At 39.2% G+C, this 21490-nt stretch overlaps 2 protein-coding genes across 3 annotated transcripts in view; one reads left to right on the top strand and one right to left on the bottom strand.

Moving 5' to 3' along the window:
* Positions 1-248: 248 nt before the first annotated feature.
* Positions 249-20867, bottom strand: LOC118406796 (protein phosphatase 1 regulatory subunit 32-like). Of its 2 annotated transcripts, none has more exons than XM_035807134.1 (11): positions 20709-20867; positions 16896-17132; positions 16193-16346; positions 15585-15765; positions 15081-15193; positions 14428-14598; positions 13872-13975; positions 13648-13732; positions 13087-13181; positions 1187-1351; positions 249-518 (listed from the first exon to the last, which is right to left on the bottom strand). In XM_035807134.1, the coding sequence occupies exons 2-11, from the start codon at positions 17117-17119 to the stop codon at positions 422-424; spliced, it is 1389 nt and encodes a 462-aa protein (XP_035663027.1). In that variant the 5' UTR covers positions 17120-17132; positions 20709-20867; the 3' UTR covers positions 249-421. The 2 variants fall into 2 exon arrangements, with proteins under 2 accessions (XP_035663027.1, XP_035663026.1); XM_035807133.1 differs by lacking the exons at positions 249-518; positions 1187-1351 and adding exons at positions 10505-11449; positions 11970-12134.
* Positions 20868-21234: 367 nt separating this feature from the next.
* The window catches only part of LOC118406747 (26S proteasome non-ATPase regulatory subunit 10-like), a 14818-nt gene continuing 14562 nt past the window's right edge, over positions 21235-21490 (top strand). Inside the window, exon 1 of the mRNA XM_035807052.1 lies at positions 21235-21365. Within this exon, the coding sequence (XP_035662945.1) occupies positions 21362-21365 (4 nt within the window). The 5' untranslated portion in view covers positions 21235-21361. The remainder of the gene's footprint in view (positions 21366-21490) is intronic.

Here is a 21490-nt window from a genome sequence, read left to right as displayed (position 1 = left end):
CTTTGATTCAGAGATTTCAAGGTATTACAGATTTTCTGTTCAAGACAATAAATTCGAACACCAGATGACAATGCACACAGGTATTTTGAAATCACACAGTGAAATATATACACAGTTTGGCCGCTCCAAATGCTTAATACTTATAATAGTCTGACTCATAATACACATCAATTATATATATATATGTATTTAATTTTGTTGATTATCCAAGCAAGAACTAATGTCAACATAAAGTTACATGGCTATCGAAATAAGGGAATATTTTGTTTCTCTCTGGTTTATATTTGGAGTAAAATATTGAATATTGATATCACCAAATGAATAAACACCAAATATACATTTGATAAAGTGACTTGTCTTTTCAAAAAGTCTTTCTGTCTTGGCTACTGGAATCATATATTGGGGGTGGAATGTTCCACCTCTATGCCATGATGGGGGGTAGTGATGATCTCAACTCTGAGTGGACTTTGCTGTCATGGGTGTGATCATCATAGAATGGGTCGGTCCCCTTGATACTCCTGAAGAAATGAGATCTAAAATAAATTGTCAAAATTACACAAGTATACAAAAAAAGTAATTGATAAAGTTGCAGTGGGTATTAATGCTTGCATCAAAAAGTATGCTGACTGGAAGATCAAACAGTAATATTTTTGCTACCTCTTTTACAATAACTGACACATTGTTATCTAATACTTTGGAGGATGTTGATTGGCTAAAACTAATCTATGATGGATGCTGATTGGCTGACAACTATATGGGACACTGTGTTTTTCCTTCTTAGGCAAGTTTATAAATGATTATACATTAGCAACTGCCAGATGATTGTTCGGATGCTAGTCAGACTGCAGACTGTTTTTCAATGTTGGGGTTTAATACATGTAACCAAGCAGATGAGTCTACCTGTTGCAAATTTTGTAATAAGTAATGCTAATTCGCCTTTATCCGTAGGGTGACCTTTATCCGTTGTCTTTAAAAACAGCACATTTAGGAGTATTAAATCTGCTGACGATGGTTTAAAATTTGCAGTATTTTTTTAAAATGTTCCGATTTGAAACCACCGTCCGTGGACTTCATATCCCTAAATACGTTTTTTTCTTGCAAACAATTAAGTTACCCTCGGATAAAAGCGAACCAGCGTTATACTTAAAACATTTTAATAAGGGAAAATAAAGTTTCAAACTCTCACCTAGACACATATGGATGTAGCCTGCGGAGAGTGTCCGTGGTGTTGATGGCGGGTCCGTAGCTGTGGACAGCGGTGCTCTTGGTGAATCCGTCGGGCAGTTGTTCCTGCAGCCCTCCCCACGTGTGACCCTCGCGGTCAATACCCTCAGGGTTCTTGTCATGGAATCTGTATGGGAAAATGGCAATTTTTAGATGCAAAACTATATTGCTATAAGGCCACACTATCTTAGTTTTATGGATGACATCCTCGGGAGACCCCAAGACTAATGTGCGAGGGCGAAAAAACAAAATAATCAGCAAAATGCTGCTTTAACCAAAGGACTAACATCCAGCCCATTCTTCCAAAGGCTTGGTTTGTCTTATGTTCACATCTAGTGAGACTGCAAGAGACAATTGTCACCATTTCAATAATGATTTTAGATATTGCTCATTATTCACCAAAAAGTAGTTACTCAAGCAACTGGATATGGTTTTGAAACTAACCGTTTCAAAACCATATCCAGTTGCTTGAGTAACTACTTTTTGGTGTATCTTATTACCTGGATGTCTAACCTACATCGACATTGCTCATTCTTGTTTAAAAAGTACTGTAACCCATGCCCTGATCATGTGCCCCCTAGCCCTGCTGGAGAACAGACCCCTGGCAAGTATAACATTTTAATTGACCAGGGATACTATTGGGTCACACGTGGCCTCAGTTTCATTTTTTAGAACTGGCAAAAATCAATGTGCGTGCGGATGTCATTATTGCCATGTAGTTATTCAAAGACTGTAGAGTTCACAAAAAGATCCATGGAAACTGATTTCCAAGATTTTGCTCACCTTATCTTGTAATGTGTGACAAATCTCTGAAGGTCTTCAAGCGTCGGTGGTAGATGGTGTATCATTACAGTCCTCTACTACCGCGTTTGCATTTCATCAATATCTTGGATAGAATGGGCGCTATATAAGATCTATGACAACGTTGTTTGGAGCACAACCATTTTATCAGTTTATGAATCTGTGACACGTTCAGTACTGGTCTGGTCTGGAATTGTAGATTTTTTTTTATTCTGTTTTCTTTAGCCAGGGTGGCCCAACTCAGTGTAGCCACACTGCTTCACAGTGGGGCCCTGGATAACACATAGTACATGACACATCAACACATAACATACAAAGACCATTTTGAACATGCTTTTGTGGATCGACGTCTTTTTCTTTTGTTTTAACCAGGCGGCATGTTCAGAACTCAAACCCTAAGGCTGATAAGGCCTCGATAACGTAGGGCTACGATAACGTGCTTGAGACAGCTACATAATCACAAGATGTATTTTGGAACTTTTCTGGTCAAAATAGTACAGATCCGAGAACAACACATCATCCCTCCCCTTTGTTGCAGTCAGAAAAGTGCAAGAATAAATAAACCGTCCGGCGTCCTTGAAAACGCGACCTTCACAAAAATAGGGCATTTTGATGCTCTCTTTTGTCTGACGTATCAGTTTCTGAAAGATTGCATCAAGTATACATTGGGGAAGATGCCAGTATGTCTATCTATGAATAACTAGAGTTCGGGGACCTCATACCTCCATGAAATATTTATTGCTTTTTTGTGGATGGTATGTATGTTTATAGTCGGTTGTATTTGAGAGTAATGGTTATAAATGTTATGGGAAAGTAGTGGTGTATTTATTTAATGACACAGAGGATGTCCATCTGATTAGTAATTATTAAAATGTGACACTTAATTGTGTAATGTGCGTTTAAGAGGTCGACGGCATATGGTAGCGTGGTGTTCCTTAAGCTTGATGTTTGGCATTTAAACTGTCTAAGGTTGTCAGCATTATTGAGGTTCGACTATGTGCCTCAGAGCGGTGTGGTGGGAGGAAGTTTGGAAACTCAGAAAGAAGAAGGGATGTGGCCAACTTTAGTCAGATGGTGATTTGATTTTCCACCAATATGTCATTACATCAGCTGTTCACACGGTACAAAAATGAGATGCACACTTTCCTCTGATAGCCCTACATCAACTGTAAGATGAATACTTGGCGCCAACCCCGTCTGCTAAAAAACAAGTACCATTGGCTACGAAAGAGACAACTAACAGGCTAGACAACTGTCCCTTATCGTAACGAAATCAGAACATCTGTATTGCCCATAAAACTTCTGACACCCAACCCATCTAAGATGATAGGACCTAATGGCATTTTAATCACCATGTCACTCAAATCAGCAGTACAGTATGTGAGACATCCATACCTGTTATACTTACGCTTCACATGTCCATGATATCCTAAGCAGACATAAATCAAACTAATTATCATATTAAAAAAAACTCGGGGTTCCCCAAACAGCTGTCATAAAAATCACCTCTCTATCTGCTTGGAGCTAAGCCCATTAACAAACACTTAAAGCACGATGCCTGTTCCAATATATCGCAGATATAGGGGTGATTTCTGATATTATTACATCGATTATAACGACAGATACGGCGTCCAAAATCACATCGATTCGAGCCTTATCACAGCCCACCAGCACAACAAGTATGAAACCAATCCATCCAGCCGTTCTTGAGTAATCTTGTACACAGACAGAGACACATAACAGAAAATATAACCTCCATGACATTTCATGGAGGTAACTACTGTGCCAACTGTTACAAATATTTCAAACAGTCCTAAGCAGACATAAATAAAACTACTGGGGGTTCCTCAAACAGCTGTCACCTCACTATCTGCTTGGAGCAAAGCCCATTAACAAACACATACAGCACGATGCCTGTACCAATATATCTCAAATATAGGGGTGATTTCTGATATTATTACATCGATTATAACGACAGATACGGCTCCCAAGATCTCATCGATTCGAGCTTTCATCACACCCCACCAACACAACAAGTATGAAACCAATCCATCTAGCCGTTCTTGAGTAATCATCTACACAGACAGAGACACATAACAGAAAATATAACCTCCATTCCATGACATTTCATGGAGGTAAATATATTAACTAAGAAGATAAATCTACACCTGCACATCCATGTATATCGGATGACCCAATTTAAGTGTTCAGGCGTTTGGCAAATTTTTTGGACTATAGAGAAGCTTGGTTAACGTTAACGTCCTTGTGTTGATATCATGCATAACGTTACCGTTTTTCCTCCAAGACAAAGGTGACACCAACCCCTCACGCATGCACTAATCATAATGATAGCCTCGTACGAGGGCCTCGTAGATTGGGCACATGTTTTGCCAAACGGCATAATCAAAAAGCAAAGCCATAGTTTATTAGACGAGGCACATTTCCAATTTCCTCGTGACAAGCATTATTCGATTAATCGTAAGATAGTGGAGTAGTTTGGTGCTCTTAAAGAACAACACACTTTTCTTAAGGCCTCATTTGGTAAACATCGAAAAAGTTCATCTGATCGTGTATGAATATTCACCGCCGTCCAGAAGACTTAATGATACTTTTTCACCTACCCATGTGTCAGATGGCCTACGTCACATTTCCAAATCGGGGTCCGGACTATCAGCTTTCGGGAACGAAAAGTATGATATAAAAGACAACAAACTACACAAGACGTAAAGAGAACAGTCGTAGGCATTGTTTTTGTATTTTTTTCGTACACTTTTCTTTTTTCTCACCCATAAACAGCCCGGCCGAGCATCGGTTTGGCAATGTGACGTTAGCTAAGGCTGGTACCTCATTAAACTGCGCCTCCCTGCACTGTAAAGGTGGGCTCCCACTGCACTCGCGTCACGCTTGCGTCGCTTCGGGGTTCGACAACGCAGAAGTGACCCCGCGGCACCTAGAGGTGACGCGAGCGAGCCTAGAGGTGACACAAGCAAACCTAGAGGTGACACAAGCAAGCGCGATGGTTTTTTGGAAGTTAAAAAATAACGCAAGTGGCAAGATGCCCCAACAGTGACACAAGAGTGACACAACAGTGACCCAAGAGTAACACAACAGTGACACAATAGTGACGCCAACATGTCTTCAACAGTATCAAGGTTATATTTTGTCTATTTTGCACCAAGTATCAAAAGTAAACATCATTTTATCATCGAAAAGCTATTTTGGATACATTTTGGATATCATTTTACAGTGGTTTTTCAGTTACAACAGTGACCCAAGAGTAACACAACAGTGGCACAACATGCCTTCAACAGTATCACGGTTATATTTTGTCTATTTCCTATTAAAACGTAGGAAATATCAAGATTTTTCATTTGTGAAGTATGAAAATTAACACACACCATTACATACATGTACTTGTTGCAAAACACATAAGCGATGGAGTCAAATCTGGTATATGGTTCGTGCCCATTCATTTTGGTTACTTCTTTTACTGTAAAAGTCTTTTAAAGTTATCATATGACATTTTTAGTAACATTCATAAGCATAAGCATCATCACAATGGAAATTATTTCATTATAAATCTCATTTTTAAGGCATTTTAATCATTTTACAGTGTTTTTCATACATTGACAACGCTGCGACTTCCGATAACCTGTCCATTTAGTCTAGAAACGTAACAGTGACGCATGTCAGTGGGAGCGCAACAGAAAATCGGCGAAAATAACACAACAGTGACACAATGAACGAACCCCGAAGCGACGCAAGCGTGACGCGAGTGCAGTGGGAGCCCACCTTAAATTAGATTGATGTTACCATTGACTTTTTAATGGAAATATCACACAAATTTCTCTTTTTCTTTCTTTCTTTCTTTCTTTCTTTCTTTCTTTCTTTCTTTCTTTCTTTCTTTCTTTCTTTGTTTCTTTCTTTCTTTCTTTCTTTCCTTCTTTCTTTCTCTCGTCCTTTCTCTCGTTCTTTATCTCGTTCTTTCCCCCTCTCTATCTCTCTTTCTCTCTCTCTTCCTCTCTGTATCTATCTATCTATCTATCATTTAAAACAGGTGGAAGTTGATGCGCGCGTGGATGCCATGTAATGCATAAAATCAAGACATGATGGCCTTCTTTCAATCTTCTCTGCGGTGTTATGTGGGTCACTTAATCATACGTCTTCAAATAAGTCTGGGTTTGGGAGGATAAATCAGGATGTTTGAGAGGATGAGCAGGCAGTGTCTTCTGCAGTCTCTTTAGTAACTGTTGCTGAACAAACCGTCTTGCTAGCAATAGAAACAGCTTCAGAAACAGCATCAACGAAAACTTCGAGAACTAGGAAGAAAATAGAGAGAGAGAATTTTAGAAGACGCGCAACTATTTGCTGTCGCTGGTTCAAAATCTTCACTCCGACGGTGGAAAACACGCTGTATCATCGACGTTCTTCTAGACCCTTTTATCAATCGGGTTCAGACGTGCCGCACGCGGTTCTCTATAACTTCGGAACGTCCAAACCCGAGTAGTCAGGTGAAAGTTTTTATCGTTGTTTACTGTCTTCAGTGCCTCAATACGTAAAATCTAACGTACAGCGGAATCCATTTAGTTGTCGTCAAGAACAATAGCGGAAACAGCTCTGAGCATCCAAAGCCCGTGAGTGAACTGCAAACTTAATCAACGTTTTCCTGACTTTTGTCTATTTAGATTTGTTTTGATTTCCTGGCCTGTCAGGGCAAGTGAACGACGTGAGAAGGATCTTGACATCACAAGTCTATCATTAAGGCTTTCGTTGACAAAACTAAGAAGCCAACGCATATTCAACCATAGAAAAAGACGAACCTGAAAACATCTGAAAGCAACAACGTTTCAAAAGCGAAACAAAGAAAAGCATTTTAACACGACAAAAATATTAACATTGAGGTCATTGATTGCACATAAGAAATATCTGTGCCGAGGATGACTTCGATAACAAAGCCCATGGTCGGCCTTTTTGTCGTGCTTGCCTTCTTGTCGATCATTTCAAGTATAGCGGCAAAGCAAACATGTTTTCCGAAATGTCCGAGGAAAACACTGACCTCTTGTGTCCCTCGGGACAAAATGATAAACGATAATGGACCTCAAAGTACTATCCATTTAAGGCACAGGACTGAGTGTGTTCTTTGTAACGGCAGCGATGCATTCATTTCAGTTGAAAATACAAAGGAGCCGAAGGGAAAATGTTTCCTGGGTATAGAATGGCTCGCTTTGGCAGGTTTTCAGTACGGGACATTATCGTCCCAAAAACTAGCTGTAATCGACTCTTCTGCCCTTACAAGTCTTTTTCTTATCGACGTGGGGATAAAAGAACTGAGTAACGCGACGTTCGAAGGCTTTAATCGACTTGAAAACTTGATTTTAGACGGCAACATGTTAGCACACATTCCAAGAAACTGGTTCGGCGAGTCGTATTCATACTTGGAACGGCTTTCGTTCTCTGACAATTCCATCTCAAGTTTAGACCCGGGGTGTTTTAAAAATCTGAACAACCTTTTCGAATTACTCCTACAGAGGAACGAATTGCGAGAGGTACAGGTCGGTTGGTTTGATGGACTAGAGACACTCGCCAAGTTAGATTTGAGCGGAAACAAAATTAAGACGATTCAACGGGATGCGTTTGAGTCTTTAAAGGGACTAGATCATCTTCACTTAAAAGATAACGATTTCGTATGTCTGCAGAGATCTACATTTCTTGGTCTTGACTACGACTCTATACATCTTAGCGGACATAGTCTTCTTTCCTCCAAAGCAAACATTTTGTACAACATGGCATGGAACATAAAACTTAGAATGTGTCCCCCAAACAATCAGTGGCTACAGATAATCATCAATGGTATGATTCTACATGTCAATTATGAAGGTAGGGAGGAAAGATTTGTCGTTGATTGGTCTGATAATTTCGACCATGCACTCAATAACTTCTACAAGTGTGGTCGACTCCATGAGAACATTCGTTTGGGTTATTTTACGTCATATCCGCCCTTTGTCATTCTGGTGGTCGATAATGAAGAACAGAGTACAGACATGTCGTTTTCAGACCAATGTTTGGAGGCATGGAAAGAGACAGGAGGTCTTCGCTTTGCCATTGAGGGTTTGTTAAGTTTGGGAGTCTCTGGTATAAAAACAAGCACCAAGGGCGTTTCCAACAGACCAAATGCTTTTAGCGTGGTAGTAAATAAGGTGGATGAAGGATCTCTTCACGGTCGCCCTGAAGATTTGAAAAAAGACAAAGAACGGTCCGTTTTGAGAGTAACTTGTTTTGCCATCGTTCAAAAACAGAGGCATGTTTCGTTCTTTAACGTGACCGGGGAGGAACAAAAACGCGAGGACGCAAACTGTTTTGAAGTGCAGACTACCACGAAGGAAGGCACTTGGGAAACAAAAACAGATGAAACGGTTCTCAATGCAACTTCTATTCCTGATAACAAAATGGATGAGAGAAAAACAACGCCACAGAATAGTACAGTTTGGGCAACCGACGGTCAACCGTTTGTTTCTCTCATTCAAACTACTGCGCCCCCCGATGTAGCTGGCATAACACACATTCAGATAACTCTGATAGTGATCTCTTTGCTGGTAGGACATGTCATTGTATTGAGTTTGGTTGGTTTGTGCATAAAAAGAAGGCGACGCAACCAAAATGTAGGACAACCCCCGACAAGCAACGTCGCAAGTCATTTACAGAGCAACCCAATGTACCAAGGTAATAATGTTGTTGGTACAACGCTCCAGAGTGGAGACGCTCAAGGCTCTCCACAAACAGACGACAACGCCTACAACCAGATAAATGAGGATGAAGTTTATGATCCATCTGGCCACGAGTACTGTAGAATGAAAGATGATAATACCAACAGCGAAAGTAAAATAGTTTCAGATTCCAGTCAGACAGAGGGAGAGTATAACCAAATTAACAAAGATGAAGTGTACGATCCATCGAGCCACGAATACTCCGAAATAAAAGATACAGTTACCAGCGGTGTAGGTGAACAAATATCAGATTCCCGCCAAACTGACGACCACTCGTACAGCCAAATAAATGAAGATGAAGTGTACGATCCGTCGGGCCACGAGTATTGTGAAATAAAAGACGAACACGCCCACGGTGACAGCAAGCCAGCTCCAGACTTTCCTTGCGAACATGAATACGACGAAACAAAAGACGAGAACATTGACAGTGAATCTGAAGAGGTTTCACGAAAAGAGAACGATGAAAACAACTACGACGACTCTTTGACTATGTGTGCTACAGTAGCTGAAGTCGGGTTGACCACAACTAGAAAAACTAACCCCAACACTTCGCTCTACAGAACAGAAAAGGGTACATTTGCTGTTGTAGATTGTAATTTGAGTCGTATGTCTCTCACGAAGTCGGTTGATCAGAATCAGACAGCCTATGAAAAGACCGAATGTGCGAGTGTAGCAAATGACGCGAACGTTTGGACAGGAGGAACATTGCAAGATCTAGATGTCGTTGCTAAAAGAGGCACGATGGAAGAAGAAACGACGGAAGATTCAACAGGGCATGTTGCTACTGGTGAAGATTTACTTGAAGGAGAAAAGTGAAGTAGAAATGGACAGTTAGTAATGATTGTAACTTAGAATTGCGTTATTAAGGCATCACCCCACCCCTGACTTACGGCTTAGGCGATCGGTTATGCCACGACTAGAGTCCATACGATTGAGATTATCTCGGCAAGGAAGCATCCGATTGGCAAGCGTTTTTCATTTTCCAATAGCGCGCAAAGGGGCCTTCTGAATGAAATAAAATTTTTCCGGCCGCAACTTTAACTCTAACTTGGAATCTTAAGACATCACCCTATCCCTGACTTACGGCTTAGGCTCAAAGTGGTTAATTACCACGACTAGAGTCCCTTGTTGACGAATCGTAAATCACCTAGAATCATCAAGACTTGTTTTTATACTCGAAAAAATCAAGTGTTCATGTTTGGCTGTATTCATCATTAAAAAATTATATATTGTGAATATTTTCATTGTTGCTGATATGGTTATTTGATATTTACATATTGTATACTAGTGTCAGCAATTCTTTATTTTGATGCAAAATATAGAACTTAGTCAGTAAAACTTAGACTGCAGCAAAAAAAATTTATGCATGTTTAAAAGCGTTGTTCTAATTGTGCATGTTTTAATAATATAATGTTATAATAATTTAATGACACTGATGTGATATGTGATATAATATAGGACATGTCTGCCCTCGTTTTGTGAAATACATGTAAATGTTTTATCATTGACGATATAAATAAACGTTAATTCAATATTGATAGATTTGGCTTGTGGTAATGTATGCTTTTTAAAATGTCTATGAAAGAAGTATTCATCAATCAATTCCTCTCTTAAAGTCATAAATGTTTTAGGGGCTAGCTTATACATAATGATATTTTATATGAATGACAGCAACTGTAACCTTATATATCTGAAAGAAATGACAACGCACTTGGGAGAAGGTAAAATACAATATATTTGGTAGACAATGAGTAAAGCTTTACAAAAAACGTACTAGATAAACATAAAATAGATGCATCCCATTCTTTGACAGTATTATACACGTTCATAGCAGCTCTTTGCATTGTAGAGTATCCCTCACAAAAGTGCAAAATAATATGAAGTTACACTCATGTTGCCAGCAACAAATTTACAGTTCCGAACGCACATAGCATCCACTCATTCTTGTAAAGGTGTCAAACAAATTTAAGTTGAACTGTAGTTGCCAACAAGAAAAATTGGACTTTAGTCAAATGATCCACTGTACTCAACAAGACTGCATAAAGTTATGTCATAGAGGCAGTGGATTGTTAATTCCTTGACAAAGGCTGAAGTTGATTAGTCAAAAATTTGGGTAACCCCAATTTTTTTGTGTTGGCAATTATAGGTTCAACTTTGATTCAGAGATTTCAAGGTATTACTAGATTTTCTGTTCAAGACAATAAATTCGAACACCAGATGACAATGCACACAGGTATTTTGAAATCACACAGTGAAATATATACAGTTTGGTTGTCTCCAAATGCTTAATACTTATAATAGTCTGACTCATAATACACATCAATTATATATATATGTATTTAATTTTGTTGATCATCCAAGCAAGAACTAATGTCAACATACATGGCTATAAAATCATAGAATATTTTGTTTCTTTCTGGATGATATTTGGGGTTGAATATTGAATATTGATATCACCAAATGAATAAACACCAAATATACATTTGATAAAGTGACTTTTCTTTTCAAAGTCTTTCTGTCTTGGCTAATTGGAATCAAATACTGGGCGTGGAATGTTCCACCTCTATGCCATGATGGGGGGTAGTGAAGATCTCAACTCTGAGTGGACTTTGCTGTCATGGGTGTGATCATCATAGAATGGGTCGGTCCCCTTGATACTCCTAAAGAAATGAGATGAAAAATAAATTGACAAAATTACATATTTGCACAAAGAATGATTGTATTGATTCAATCTGCTGTTTGAAATGCTGACTGAAATATCAAACAGTAAATATTTTTGCTACCTCATATACAAAAACTGACAGAGTTGTTATCTTCTTGTCTCAACTTATCTAATACTTTGGAGGATGCTGATTGACTGATCCACCAATCTATGGTGGATGCTGATTGGCTAAAACCAATTTAAGATGGGTGCTGATTGGCTAAAAGCTATATCACACCAAATAAGGCAAGCTCATGGTATCCTGCGAGCTTATTGGAGGGATGCTTATGTCTTTCCTTATTTCATAAATGATTTTAATAACAGCAAGCTGATTGGTCAAATGCTAGTCAGACTGCAGACTGTTTTTCAATGTGGAGGTTTAATACACATGTACATGTTAACCAAACAGATGAATAACCTGCATAGTAAACTCACTCAATTTTTTTTAAAAGGGAATAGATAATTTTTAAAAGTCTCACCTAGACACGTATGGATGTAGCCTGCGGAGAGTGTCTGTGGTGTTGATGGCGGGTCCGTAGCTGTGGACAGCTGTGCTCTTGGTGAATCCGTCGGGCAGTTGTTCCTGCAGCCCTCCCCACGTGTGACCCTCGCGGTCAATACCCTCAGGGTTCTTGTCGTGGAATCTGGACAGGAAAAGGGCAATGTTAATAATAATAACAATAATATCTGGTGTATTTTGCCAGCCAGTAGGTAGCCCAAGTATGAGTAATGAGGCTGTTTAACGTGGTCGAGGCACCTCCTCAAGCACGGGACCCCCGTTTTACGTCCCTCGCGGAAGACGATTTCTTGGAAAGCTTTGTGAGGCTATAGCAATCTGGACGTCCTTGGTTGGTCCCCCATCCAAGCACTGTCCAGGCCGCGCTTTGCTTAACTTCCGAGATCCAGGGATCGGATGTACCAACGCGCCACGCGGCCGTAGCTCTATTTTGCTGTAACGCTAGTTCACCTTTATTCGGTGGTTTACCTATATCCGTTGTTTCTCAAAACAGGGTATTCGGGGATAACAATTCAAAGGACGAATGTTTTAAAATTATTGTGATATTTTCAAAACATTGCAGCTTCAAACCACTGTCTACTTGACATCCCTGAATAAATCCTGTTTTTAAAAACAACGGATATAGGCTACCCCCACGAATAAAGGTGAACCAGCGTTAACCTTAATGTGTATGGAGGTTTCATCTTTGTTCCTTCTGAAAATGGTGTCACCACAGACTGACAGGAAGAGGAGGTCAAAATGCTGCTTTCCTCATGATGGTTGAAAACACTCAGGCAGGAAGTTAGGTCAAGTTATGAGCCAGTATAGGAAAAATGTATCAGACAAAATCAACAAGAAATACACGGAAACTAATTTTTGAAAATAATTGAATGGAGTTTTATGCAAAACAATGTATCTTTTGGACCAACAATTTGTTAAGATAATGTTTGATGTTTATTGCCCTTCAATTTTCTCTTTGTCAGTAGCTTTTCTTGTTTGGTGTTGGTCACAAGAATAGAAAAATACCTTGTTTAGATCAAGAGTAGTGTGTAAAGCTTACAAAGTGATCTGTGCAAACAGTTTTCTAAGACTTCACCCACCTTATCTGGTAGTGTGTGACAAATCTCTGTAGGTCTTCAAGTGTCGGTGGTTGCTGGACGTAACGGTCGTTGTTGGCACTGTAGCCTGACAGCTCCTGAAGAAGATATCAAACATTTCTATTGAATTTCAGCACTTAAGTTCATCTGCATATAGAATTTTAGCATGACAGTTCATCTGTATAATGAATTTTAGCATGAAAGTTCATCTGTATGTTGAGTTTTAGTAATGGAAGTTTGTACGATCTGTATGTTGAATTTTAGCATAAAACTTCTTTTGTATGTTGAATTTTAGCATAAAATTTCATCTGTGTTAACGACATAGACAAAAGGTGAGTCATCAAATTTTCAAAACAAGGATAAGATACAGCATATTTTTGATTGAGTTCTCCAAAGCAAGACCGAAGGACAGAAAAGATTAATGCTTAAGCTCAATCCTTGTGTTGAAATTAGTTTTTAATTTTGCATTTTGCAATGTCTGAATAAAAATTCTGTCCCCTTCCTCTCTTTTTCTTCTCTTTTCTCTTGATTTTTTTACGTCATCGACAGAAACAGTTTACCCACCTGCCATCCGACAGCCTTCCTGCCGAGTCGGTCTGTTTCGCTTGGCGTCTCTCGTTGAGCGCCCTTGAACCAGTTCTTTGTCAGGCTGCAAATCACAAGAAAAAGCTAGTCAGAAAATCACAAGAAAATTCTCAGTTTAAACTTTCAACTTTCACAAGCACAACATACAAGAACAAAGAACAAAACAATATAAAATGTAAGAACAAAAATGAAGCTTTGTTTACCTGGAATGGTTGTTAGGGGCAGCCATGTTGACATATTCTGCTGGGTCATTCTTCCGGGTTCTCTCTGCTACCAGACTTGGAACCTGTTCAACTCTGGTGAAGGCCTGTAGGAGACAAGTGGATGGTTAGTATCTAATGAAGTATTCTATATCATTGCATGAATCCTATGCATTGTTTTGTGATGGATGGCATTTCAGTACCAAGAAGAAGTTTTAGAACCTATATTATATTAAGCATATTAACAAGGCATACATATGGAGGTAGAGGAGGAAGGAAGAAGAGGAAAAATGAGGGAGGAAGGGAGTAAGAAAGGAAAAGAGGAAGGAAGGATGGATTGAAAAGGAGGGAGGGAAGGAAGGAAGGAAGGAAGGTTGGAAGGAAGGAAGGAAGAAGGAAGGAAGGAAGGAAGGAAAGAAAGGAAGAAAGAAAGAAAGAAGGAAAGGAATGAAGGATTTAAGAAAGGTTGGAGGGAAGGAGGAGGGAAGAAGGGAAAGGAGAAAGAAAGAAAGAAAGGAATGATGAAAGGAAGGAAGCACATTAACCAAAGCACACATACATTAGCAGGATGTCCGAGGAACTGTGGTTTGGCTGTCTCGTGGGTGAAGCCGGTGTCCCTCACAGCTCTGTCTGTCAGGTTAGGCAGTGGCTCCTTCCCGCTGGGGTCTTCACTCCTCAGGAAGTTTGTCTTCATGATGCTGACTCCCGTGGGACGGTCTGTCATCCAACCCTGGGGTAAGAAAAAATAGCCTCTGTCAGTCAGATCTAAACATGTAGCATTATTGCTTGAATCAACAATTTGCACCAGTTTTGCGTTTTGTTCTGTGTGAATTGTACTACAGGTCAAAATCCTGCCCACACTATTTTGTGTACAGGGGAGTATCCATCTCGGTTAGTCAACAGGCTGCAATGTATACTCAACTTTTCTCATATCAGTGCTGCGTGCTATTAGAGCAGAGAAAGCTCCAAAATGTCATTCACTACTAAATTACAGTTTAATCTCAAAAAAGAGAAAAACATCCTGCAGACAAATAAGTATGCATCTAAAATCATATGCACTGCTTTACATTTCCCCAGTAAAATCGTTGATAATTAGGTAAGGGAAGAAACTTAAAAACTCTTGCTAACATAGCCAACAAGAGAACTCAAGAAAACATTCAAGCTGGTATTAAATGATATGGACAAAATCATTAGTCAGTAGAAGTGACGTACTGGCATCTCGCCCTTGTGCGGAGACCCGGGATGGAACGTGACGGGCTCCACGTTGTACGCGTGTGTGAACCCAGACTCCTCCTTGTTGCCGATGGAATTGTGATAGAAATCAGCTGGAAAGGGCAAAAACAACAAGAACATTCATTTAAAATTCAGCTGAGCAAAAACTCAATAAACTCTATATTGGAATTATTTCTTTGTCCAATTGAAATGTCCAACAGGAGTTGAATAAAAGGTATAGAATGTATTTTCCAAGGTGCTAATTTGCCATCCAGAGGTATTACAAAACAGTACAACTCTATTTGCTAGTGGTTTGTGGTAGTGCAAATAGTTAGCTCAAACATGAATAAATGAAAGAATGAATGAGTGAGTGAGTGAGTGAGTGAGTGAGTGAGTGAGTGAGTGAGTGAGTGAGTGAGTGAGTGAGTGAGTGAGTGAGTGAGTGAGTGAGTGAGTGAGTGAGTGAGTGAGTGAGTGAGTGAGGATTGTTATGTAAGGACTTACTTTTCTCCATAGGTTTGCCGTCAAACCTGACATGAGTCTCAGTAGTCATGAAGCCGGGCCCAAAACTGCCATTCTCCAGCTCCACAGGGTCCTTAGACTGGATCTTGTGCAGCAGTGGTTTGGCTTTGGGCAGGATGGAGAATGGTGCCGTGTGGTGGGTGTCAACATGGACCTTTCTCACCTGTAGAGAAAAGACACATTCAACAACTTTGTCACTGTCTGTCTTAACATTTTCCAATGTCTTCTTCAGTAAAATCGAGACTGATGCTAGTTTACCTTTATCCCTTTGGTAACCTATTTCCATTGCTTTTAAAAACGGGATATTTTGGGATGTCACGTTGACGGATGTTAGTTGCAAATTTCAATATTTTCAGGATATCGCAGTTTAAAACTACCACCCGTCAATTTGATGTGCCTAAATACCCTGTTTTTAGAAGCAACGGACTTAGGTTACCCAACGGATAAAGATGAACTAGCGTTACATTTCAGTTTTGCCATGATCTTTCCTAATTCTTATTTTGATATCCACCTGCCACACAAGATTCATGCACCTGTCAGCAATGCCATCTGTCAAATTGGCTAAGAACTGCATTCCCAAAGAAACCTACCTCAGCCACTGTTGGCGTGGTGATTGGCGTCTGCCGTACAAAGCCGCTCCCCTTCATGTGGATGTTTCTTGGCAGGGGGTCCCTTCCGTCGGACCCCTTGGAAGGCAGGAAGTGTAGCTTCGTCACCGTGTTGTAGTTTCTGGCCACAATGCGGCTATAAGCGATAATGTAGGTAGTGTCATTATTAGTGACCATTACAACATACAGGATTGAACTTTCCTTTTACAGGAACACATGTGAAAAAGGAAGACTTTATCATTTTCCATCATTGAGACTGAGACCTCTCCTTGGTGCTGAACTACTGCCCTTAACAACACAATGCAAAGGGATGCTACAATAATGGGCATAACAACTCTTCCCTGAAGAAAGAAAAAAAAGGAGAAAGACACTGAAAGAAAAGCAAGAGAAGGGATAAGATGTTGCTTATTCACCCATCCATGTCATAATGATATACTGTATATTCCTACCTACCTACCTAGTCCCTTGACCTCCAGACACAAATTATAACTTCTGGTGAATAGTTTGGATACTTTATCATTTATTTTGTTAACGGTAATAATTATCATGATAATGATAATGATAAATGAAAGACCTGGTCATAGACCAGATGTCTCAATTCCTATGTCAATTTGTTAAGAACTCAATTCCAGAGGAATTGCCAAAAAATTACATGATTTTGCAGGAAGAAAAAAAAGCAGCTTACCCCATTTCTGGGTTATCCAGGTCATCCAAGTGCCTGCTGTAGTAGACGCCGGGCCTGAAGTTAGACTGGTAACCCGTGCCCACGTGTTTGCCGGTCCTGGGTTTGAATCCCTCCTGTCCGTACGTGGTGGAATTCTGGGTACAGTAGAAGTTCATGACGCTGTACTGAGGTCCGGTGCTGCCCTGCACGTGCGACGTGCGGCTGCCCATCGGTAGTCGTCCCATCTTTGATACAGCACTGAAACCAGAACATCAAAGTTCAGTATCATGCGCATGTGTACTTTCTTAAAAGTCAAGTTTACGGCCCAATAATTTATTTTGCGTTAGGAAAATTACCGTCCCGACAATATCGGTGCTTTACCGCATTTGGACCACTGTGTTTTTAACCCTTGCATCCGTACCACCGCGGCACCCAAAAGAGCAATTGTTAAAACACGACCTGACTGAGTGATTGTGATATAGTGTGAACAGTATTGTCACAATGAGACATTTACATTTCAGAGACATTAACATGCCTGGATATGGAGTTAAACATGGTGTAAGTGAGGGAAGTTTAACGCTGGTTCACCTTAATTCGTGGGGTGACCTATATTGGTTTTTGTTTTTAAACAGGATATTTATGGAAATCCGGATATCAAGACAAAGGACGGTGGTTTTAAACAGCGATATTTTGGATATTTTACAATTTGAAACTTCAGTCCGTCGATTTGATATCCCTGAAAACACCGGCTTTGAAATACAACGGACATAGGTTACCCCGCGGATAAAGGTGAACTAGCGTTACATTTTAGGGGCCTTCCTTCAACTTCGACAATGTGCATGGTTTCTTAAAGACTTTGAAATGGCTTATGCTGAATATTGCAAGGTTTAGGATAGTGTTAAGGAGTGTAACAAGCAATAAGTGAATTTTTAAAGAATTTCCTTTATACATAATGATTTGATTATTTGCATAGAAATATTTAAAAAGTATGATTCTGCTGTGTTAACGTGTCAAAAATTTGAGCATTTTCCTGACTGCTTGGAAGAAAACAGACGTTATGTTAGCTCAAAAACAATGGCCTATAAACTTATGATCACTAATACTTGCTTATAACAATACAGTTACGGTTAGTAAAATAAAATCCTCCTTTGTTCTTTTTGTCATTATACAAAGAGCAGACGAAAGCCTGTTAAGCTTGCTTTTTTTAAGGCTTCCGTTTAAGTTTTGTGTGTATACTGATAAACCATATCGCTCACCACTTCGTTTATTTTTCTTAACCTCTTTATTTGGCCACTAAATCCAGCCCCATACAAAAGTATAGCTGATGGGGATAGGGGTCTGTTTGGGGGTGTTGTATCCAGTGTCCGTTTTTATTAACAGTAAACACTTCCAGCTTTGTGAACAAAGAACAAGGACATATTCAATTTCTTTTCATGTTTTTTCAAGGCATACCTGCGCACAGATACTAAGTAGCATCTAAGATTGTTTACCATGAAGCAAAAACAATTTGATTGCTACTAACTTCATGAGCAAATCATCGTAATGACGTTTGAAGGGATGCCTTAAAAATTTAATGGCTTTGAATCAAGTAATATTTTTCTGAAAAAGTTGTGTATCAACTACACTATCAAGACTTCACATTTACTTATAGGATGACAGATGATGATAATGATGAAAAACAGTAATTGTTAGGAATAATAAAGATTCTAATACATGTAGAATGATGTACTAGAATAACATTATGCAAAACAATGTCGAATAAAGGCTGCAATATAATGAATTGCAAATATTACCTACAATTCATGCACTATTGCTGCATACAGGTAAAGTAGACTTAGTCTTGGATGTCAAAATAAAATATGTCCAACAAAATTGCATTTATTTTCCACTTTCTTATACCACCAATTACTTACAACCTGAGTGTGTTACACACTTACAACAAAATCCTACACCACTTCTCTTTTTGTCCGCCAGTTTGATATATTTCATTGTGACCTTGAACTACCTATTGTACTTCTAACCTCGCTTACCAGGCTTGTGCCTGGCCTTTCCTTTGACCATGTCCTTAACACAATGTGCCTAAAGAAAATACCGCCTTTAGCCTGGTAAGCTAGGCTATTTAACTCAGAGCATTTTTGTACAGAATCTGAGAGTACCATGTTCGTGCTCTGTGTAGTATTCAGTTACCAAGGAGAGGCAGCAAAGAAACAGGTCACTTGAAGAGAATAGCCCGGTCAGAAACGTATAAAGTCATGCTATACAACCCTCCCACTCAATATAACAACTCTGAAGGGTTCAAGTATGTTCTTTTGTTAAACAAACCACAGATGCAATGAAAGAACAAAAAATTGGCCCCCTGTGAGCAAGTTGTATATCAACGGTGTTAATGAATTTTTTTTTCCTTTACCAACTTTCAATGCAAAATGTTCAGTACAACAAACATTAGTACGTGATTGCGCTAAGAAATAAAAGAATTCATCCATATTTGCGTTTGAATAGGATTTCACAGCAACAACAGATTTCAAATTTGTATAGAACCTTAACAACAGCTTAAAGAAATTAAGGATATGGCCAACATTAAACAATAACAAATGAATAACCCACAAATTTTGCTTCATTGCTCTTGCACAATTTTTAAGAGGACATCTGCTGCAAAGCAACAAAGGTCTCCATTTGAAGATGGCCATCTATTATGCAAAGTATTTTTCAAGTGCTGACTGTAGTTTTTGAAGCACACTTAATTTGTACAAAAGCAAACACAATAGTTTGCTTGAAAAGGCAGTGAGACAGTTGGCTCCTGTGTTCAATACTACTGGTCATTTACATTAAATAATCTCAATATTTGTAAATATAAGGTACGGTTTACACGAGAAAAGGTTTTTAATTTTTTGTGTGTGAAGAGGCTAGAAATTTAAGTATGGACACAAAGACTGCAAGCGATAAACAAGCAACGTATTTGGTTCAACTCATTCTATGCAATAACCTTACCCTCCCAAACAATAAGAAGAAGGCATAGAGAACAGCGGCAGATGGATATATGAAGATGTCTCTCATGTATCTACTTGGAGATAGGGTTGACTAATTCGTCGAAAACATCCCTAGGCTATATGCGCTAGGACAATAGGAATGTGGGCCGGCGCATGCAAACAGTAAACATACACTGTACATATTGTAAACATTGCGAAGAACAGTGAATCTTCTAATAAGTCAACGGTTTCTACATGATTGAAAACACATTTTATGCTTATGACGAATTTATATCTCAACATTTCTTAAGTTATTGAATGAAAAACGTTTTCGTCTTAAGGGCGGTCGTTTGTAGCACAAACACTGTTCAAATTTATGGTTTAAAGTACTCTCAACTAAAAGCTTTTGTTATTACCATTTGATCATACACTGTGCTATATTAAGTACCCTTAAAGATACGCTTTTGATACGCTTTGAAAGGGTGGTTTTGAAGTGTGAATCGTTGCAAATGTCCTCGGGGTTTTGGAAGACATCCAGACATAGCTCGCATGTGTACGGAACGGTAACTAAGGGAGGAGCACGCAACCATGGCCTAAACATCCTGTCGACTTCACACATATGTCTAGCCTCAGTTCATTGAAAAATAGTTCAAAACCATCAAATAGAACGTTAATTTGCGAATGGTTTTCAATTTTTTGATTGCATGAATCATATAAGTGAAGAGTTTGGATTATATCGGAGACCATTGAAGCATGTGAAACATAAGAACTCCTGTGATTCATTCATTCTACACAGCGTGACGCTGAAAATTAACGCAGAAAATCGCAATTTTGCGTCAAAATTACTCGTGAAAAATTAGTTACTCACCTTAACCAAAGTGTAATCCGTGAATTTGATGCAAACTGGGAGGTTTAGTGGCACAAATCGGCGGGAAAACGCCCCGATTCAGCGAGGATGTTGCAAAGCGATGGCGCGAGTCAGCTGTGCTTGTATTACACTGTTGGGCGTTCTTAGCAACGGTTGCTAGGCTCCGTGAAATCCAAACGCATCGCCAAGTATTTTCGTTGAGATTTTTCACACAGCTAGCTTTGTGCATTTATGTTGCCTCGGAAAATACGATTACTACAAATTTAAAATCATACAATGTCTAAAATGTGTGTACCTTCTTTTAAAAGTAGTATGTAGCACTGTATATATTTGCTTCTTAACTACATTATGCTGCCGTCGGTCAAAGTTCATCATGTTAAATCTCATCGCAAAGAAACCTGATGAAAACATTAAATTAAAATTGACTTTTGTTTTCAAAACAAGATTTACACAAATGTCGCAAATCATCTGTTCATTTAGTATATTTTAGAGCAAATTATTTGTGAATTCCCTTTGGAAATAGAGCTTGGGAGACGAAAATTCTGTGTTTTGTTTACTTTTTGACGTTCCACTTGGTGATTTTTGGTGAGAGGCTTTTCTGAGCATCGCTTGGTTTCAGCTGATAAAGAGCGGATATTCTTATCCATACAACCATGGGTAAGTCGTATTTACCAGCCGGATTTGCCAAGATTAAAGCTGGTGAAACAAAGGAGACTTTTATGGAGACGAATCGAGGTCATGGATTGTTTTCAGCGCGCCAGCAAACACACTTTGCAAAACAA

The sequence above is a fragment of the Branchiostoma floridae genome, chromosome 19 (genome assembly GCF_000003815.2).
Source record: "Branchiostoma floridae strain S238N-H82 chromosome 19, Bfl_VNyyK, whole genome shotgun sequence".
Lineage (NCBI taxonomy): Eukaryota > Metazoa > Chordata > Leptocardii > Amphioxiformes > Branchiostomatidae > Branchiostoma > Branchiostoma floridae.
The sequence above is the reverse complement of the archived record's forward strand: the minus strand, read 5'-3'. Positions and strand labels throughout refer to the sequence as shown.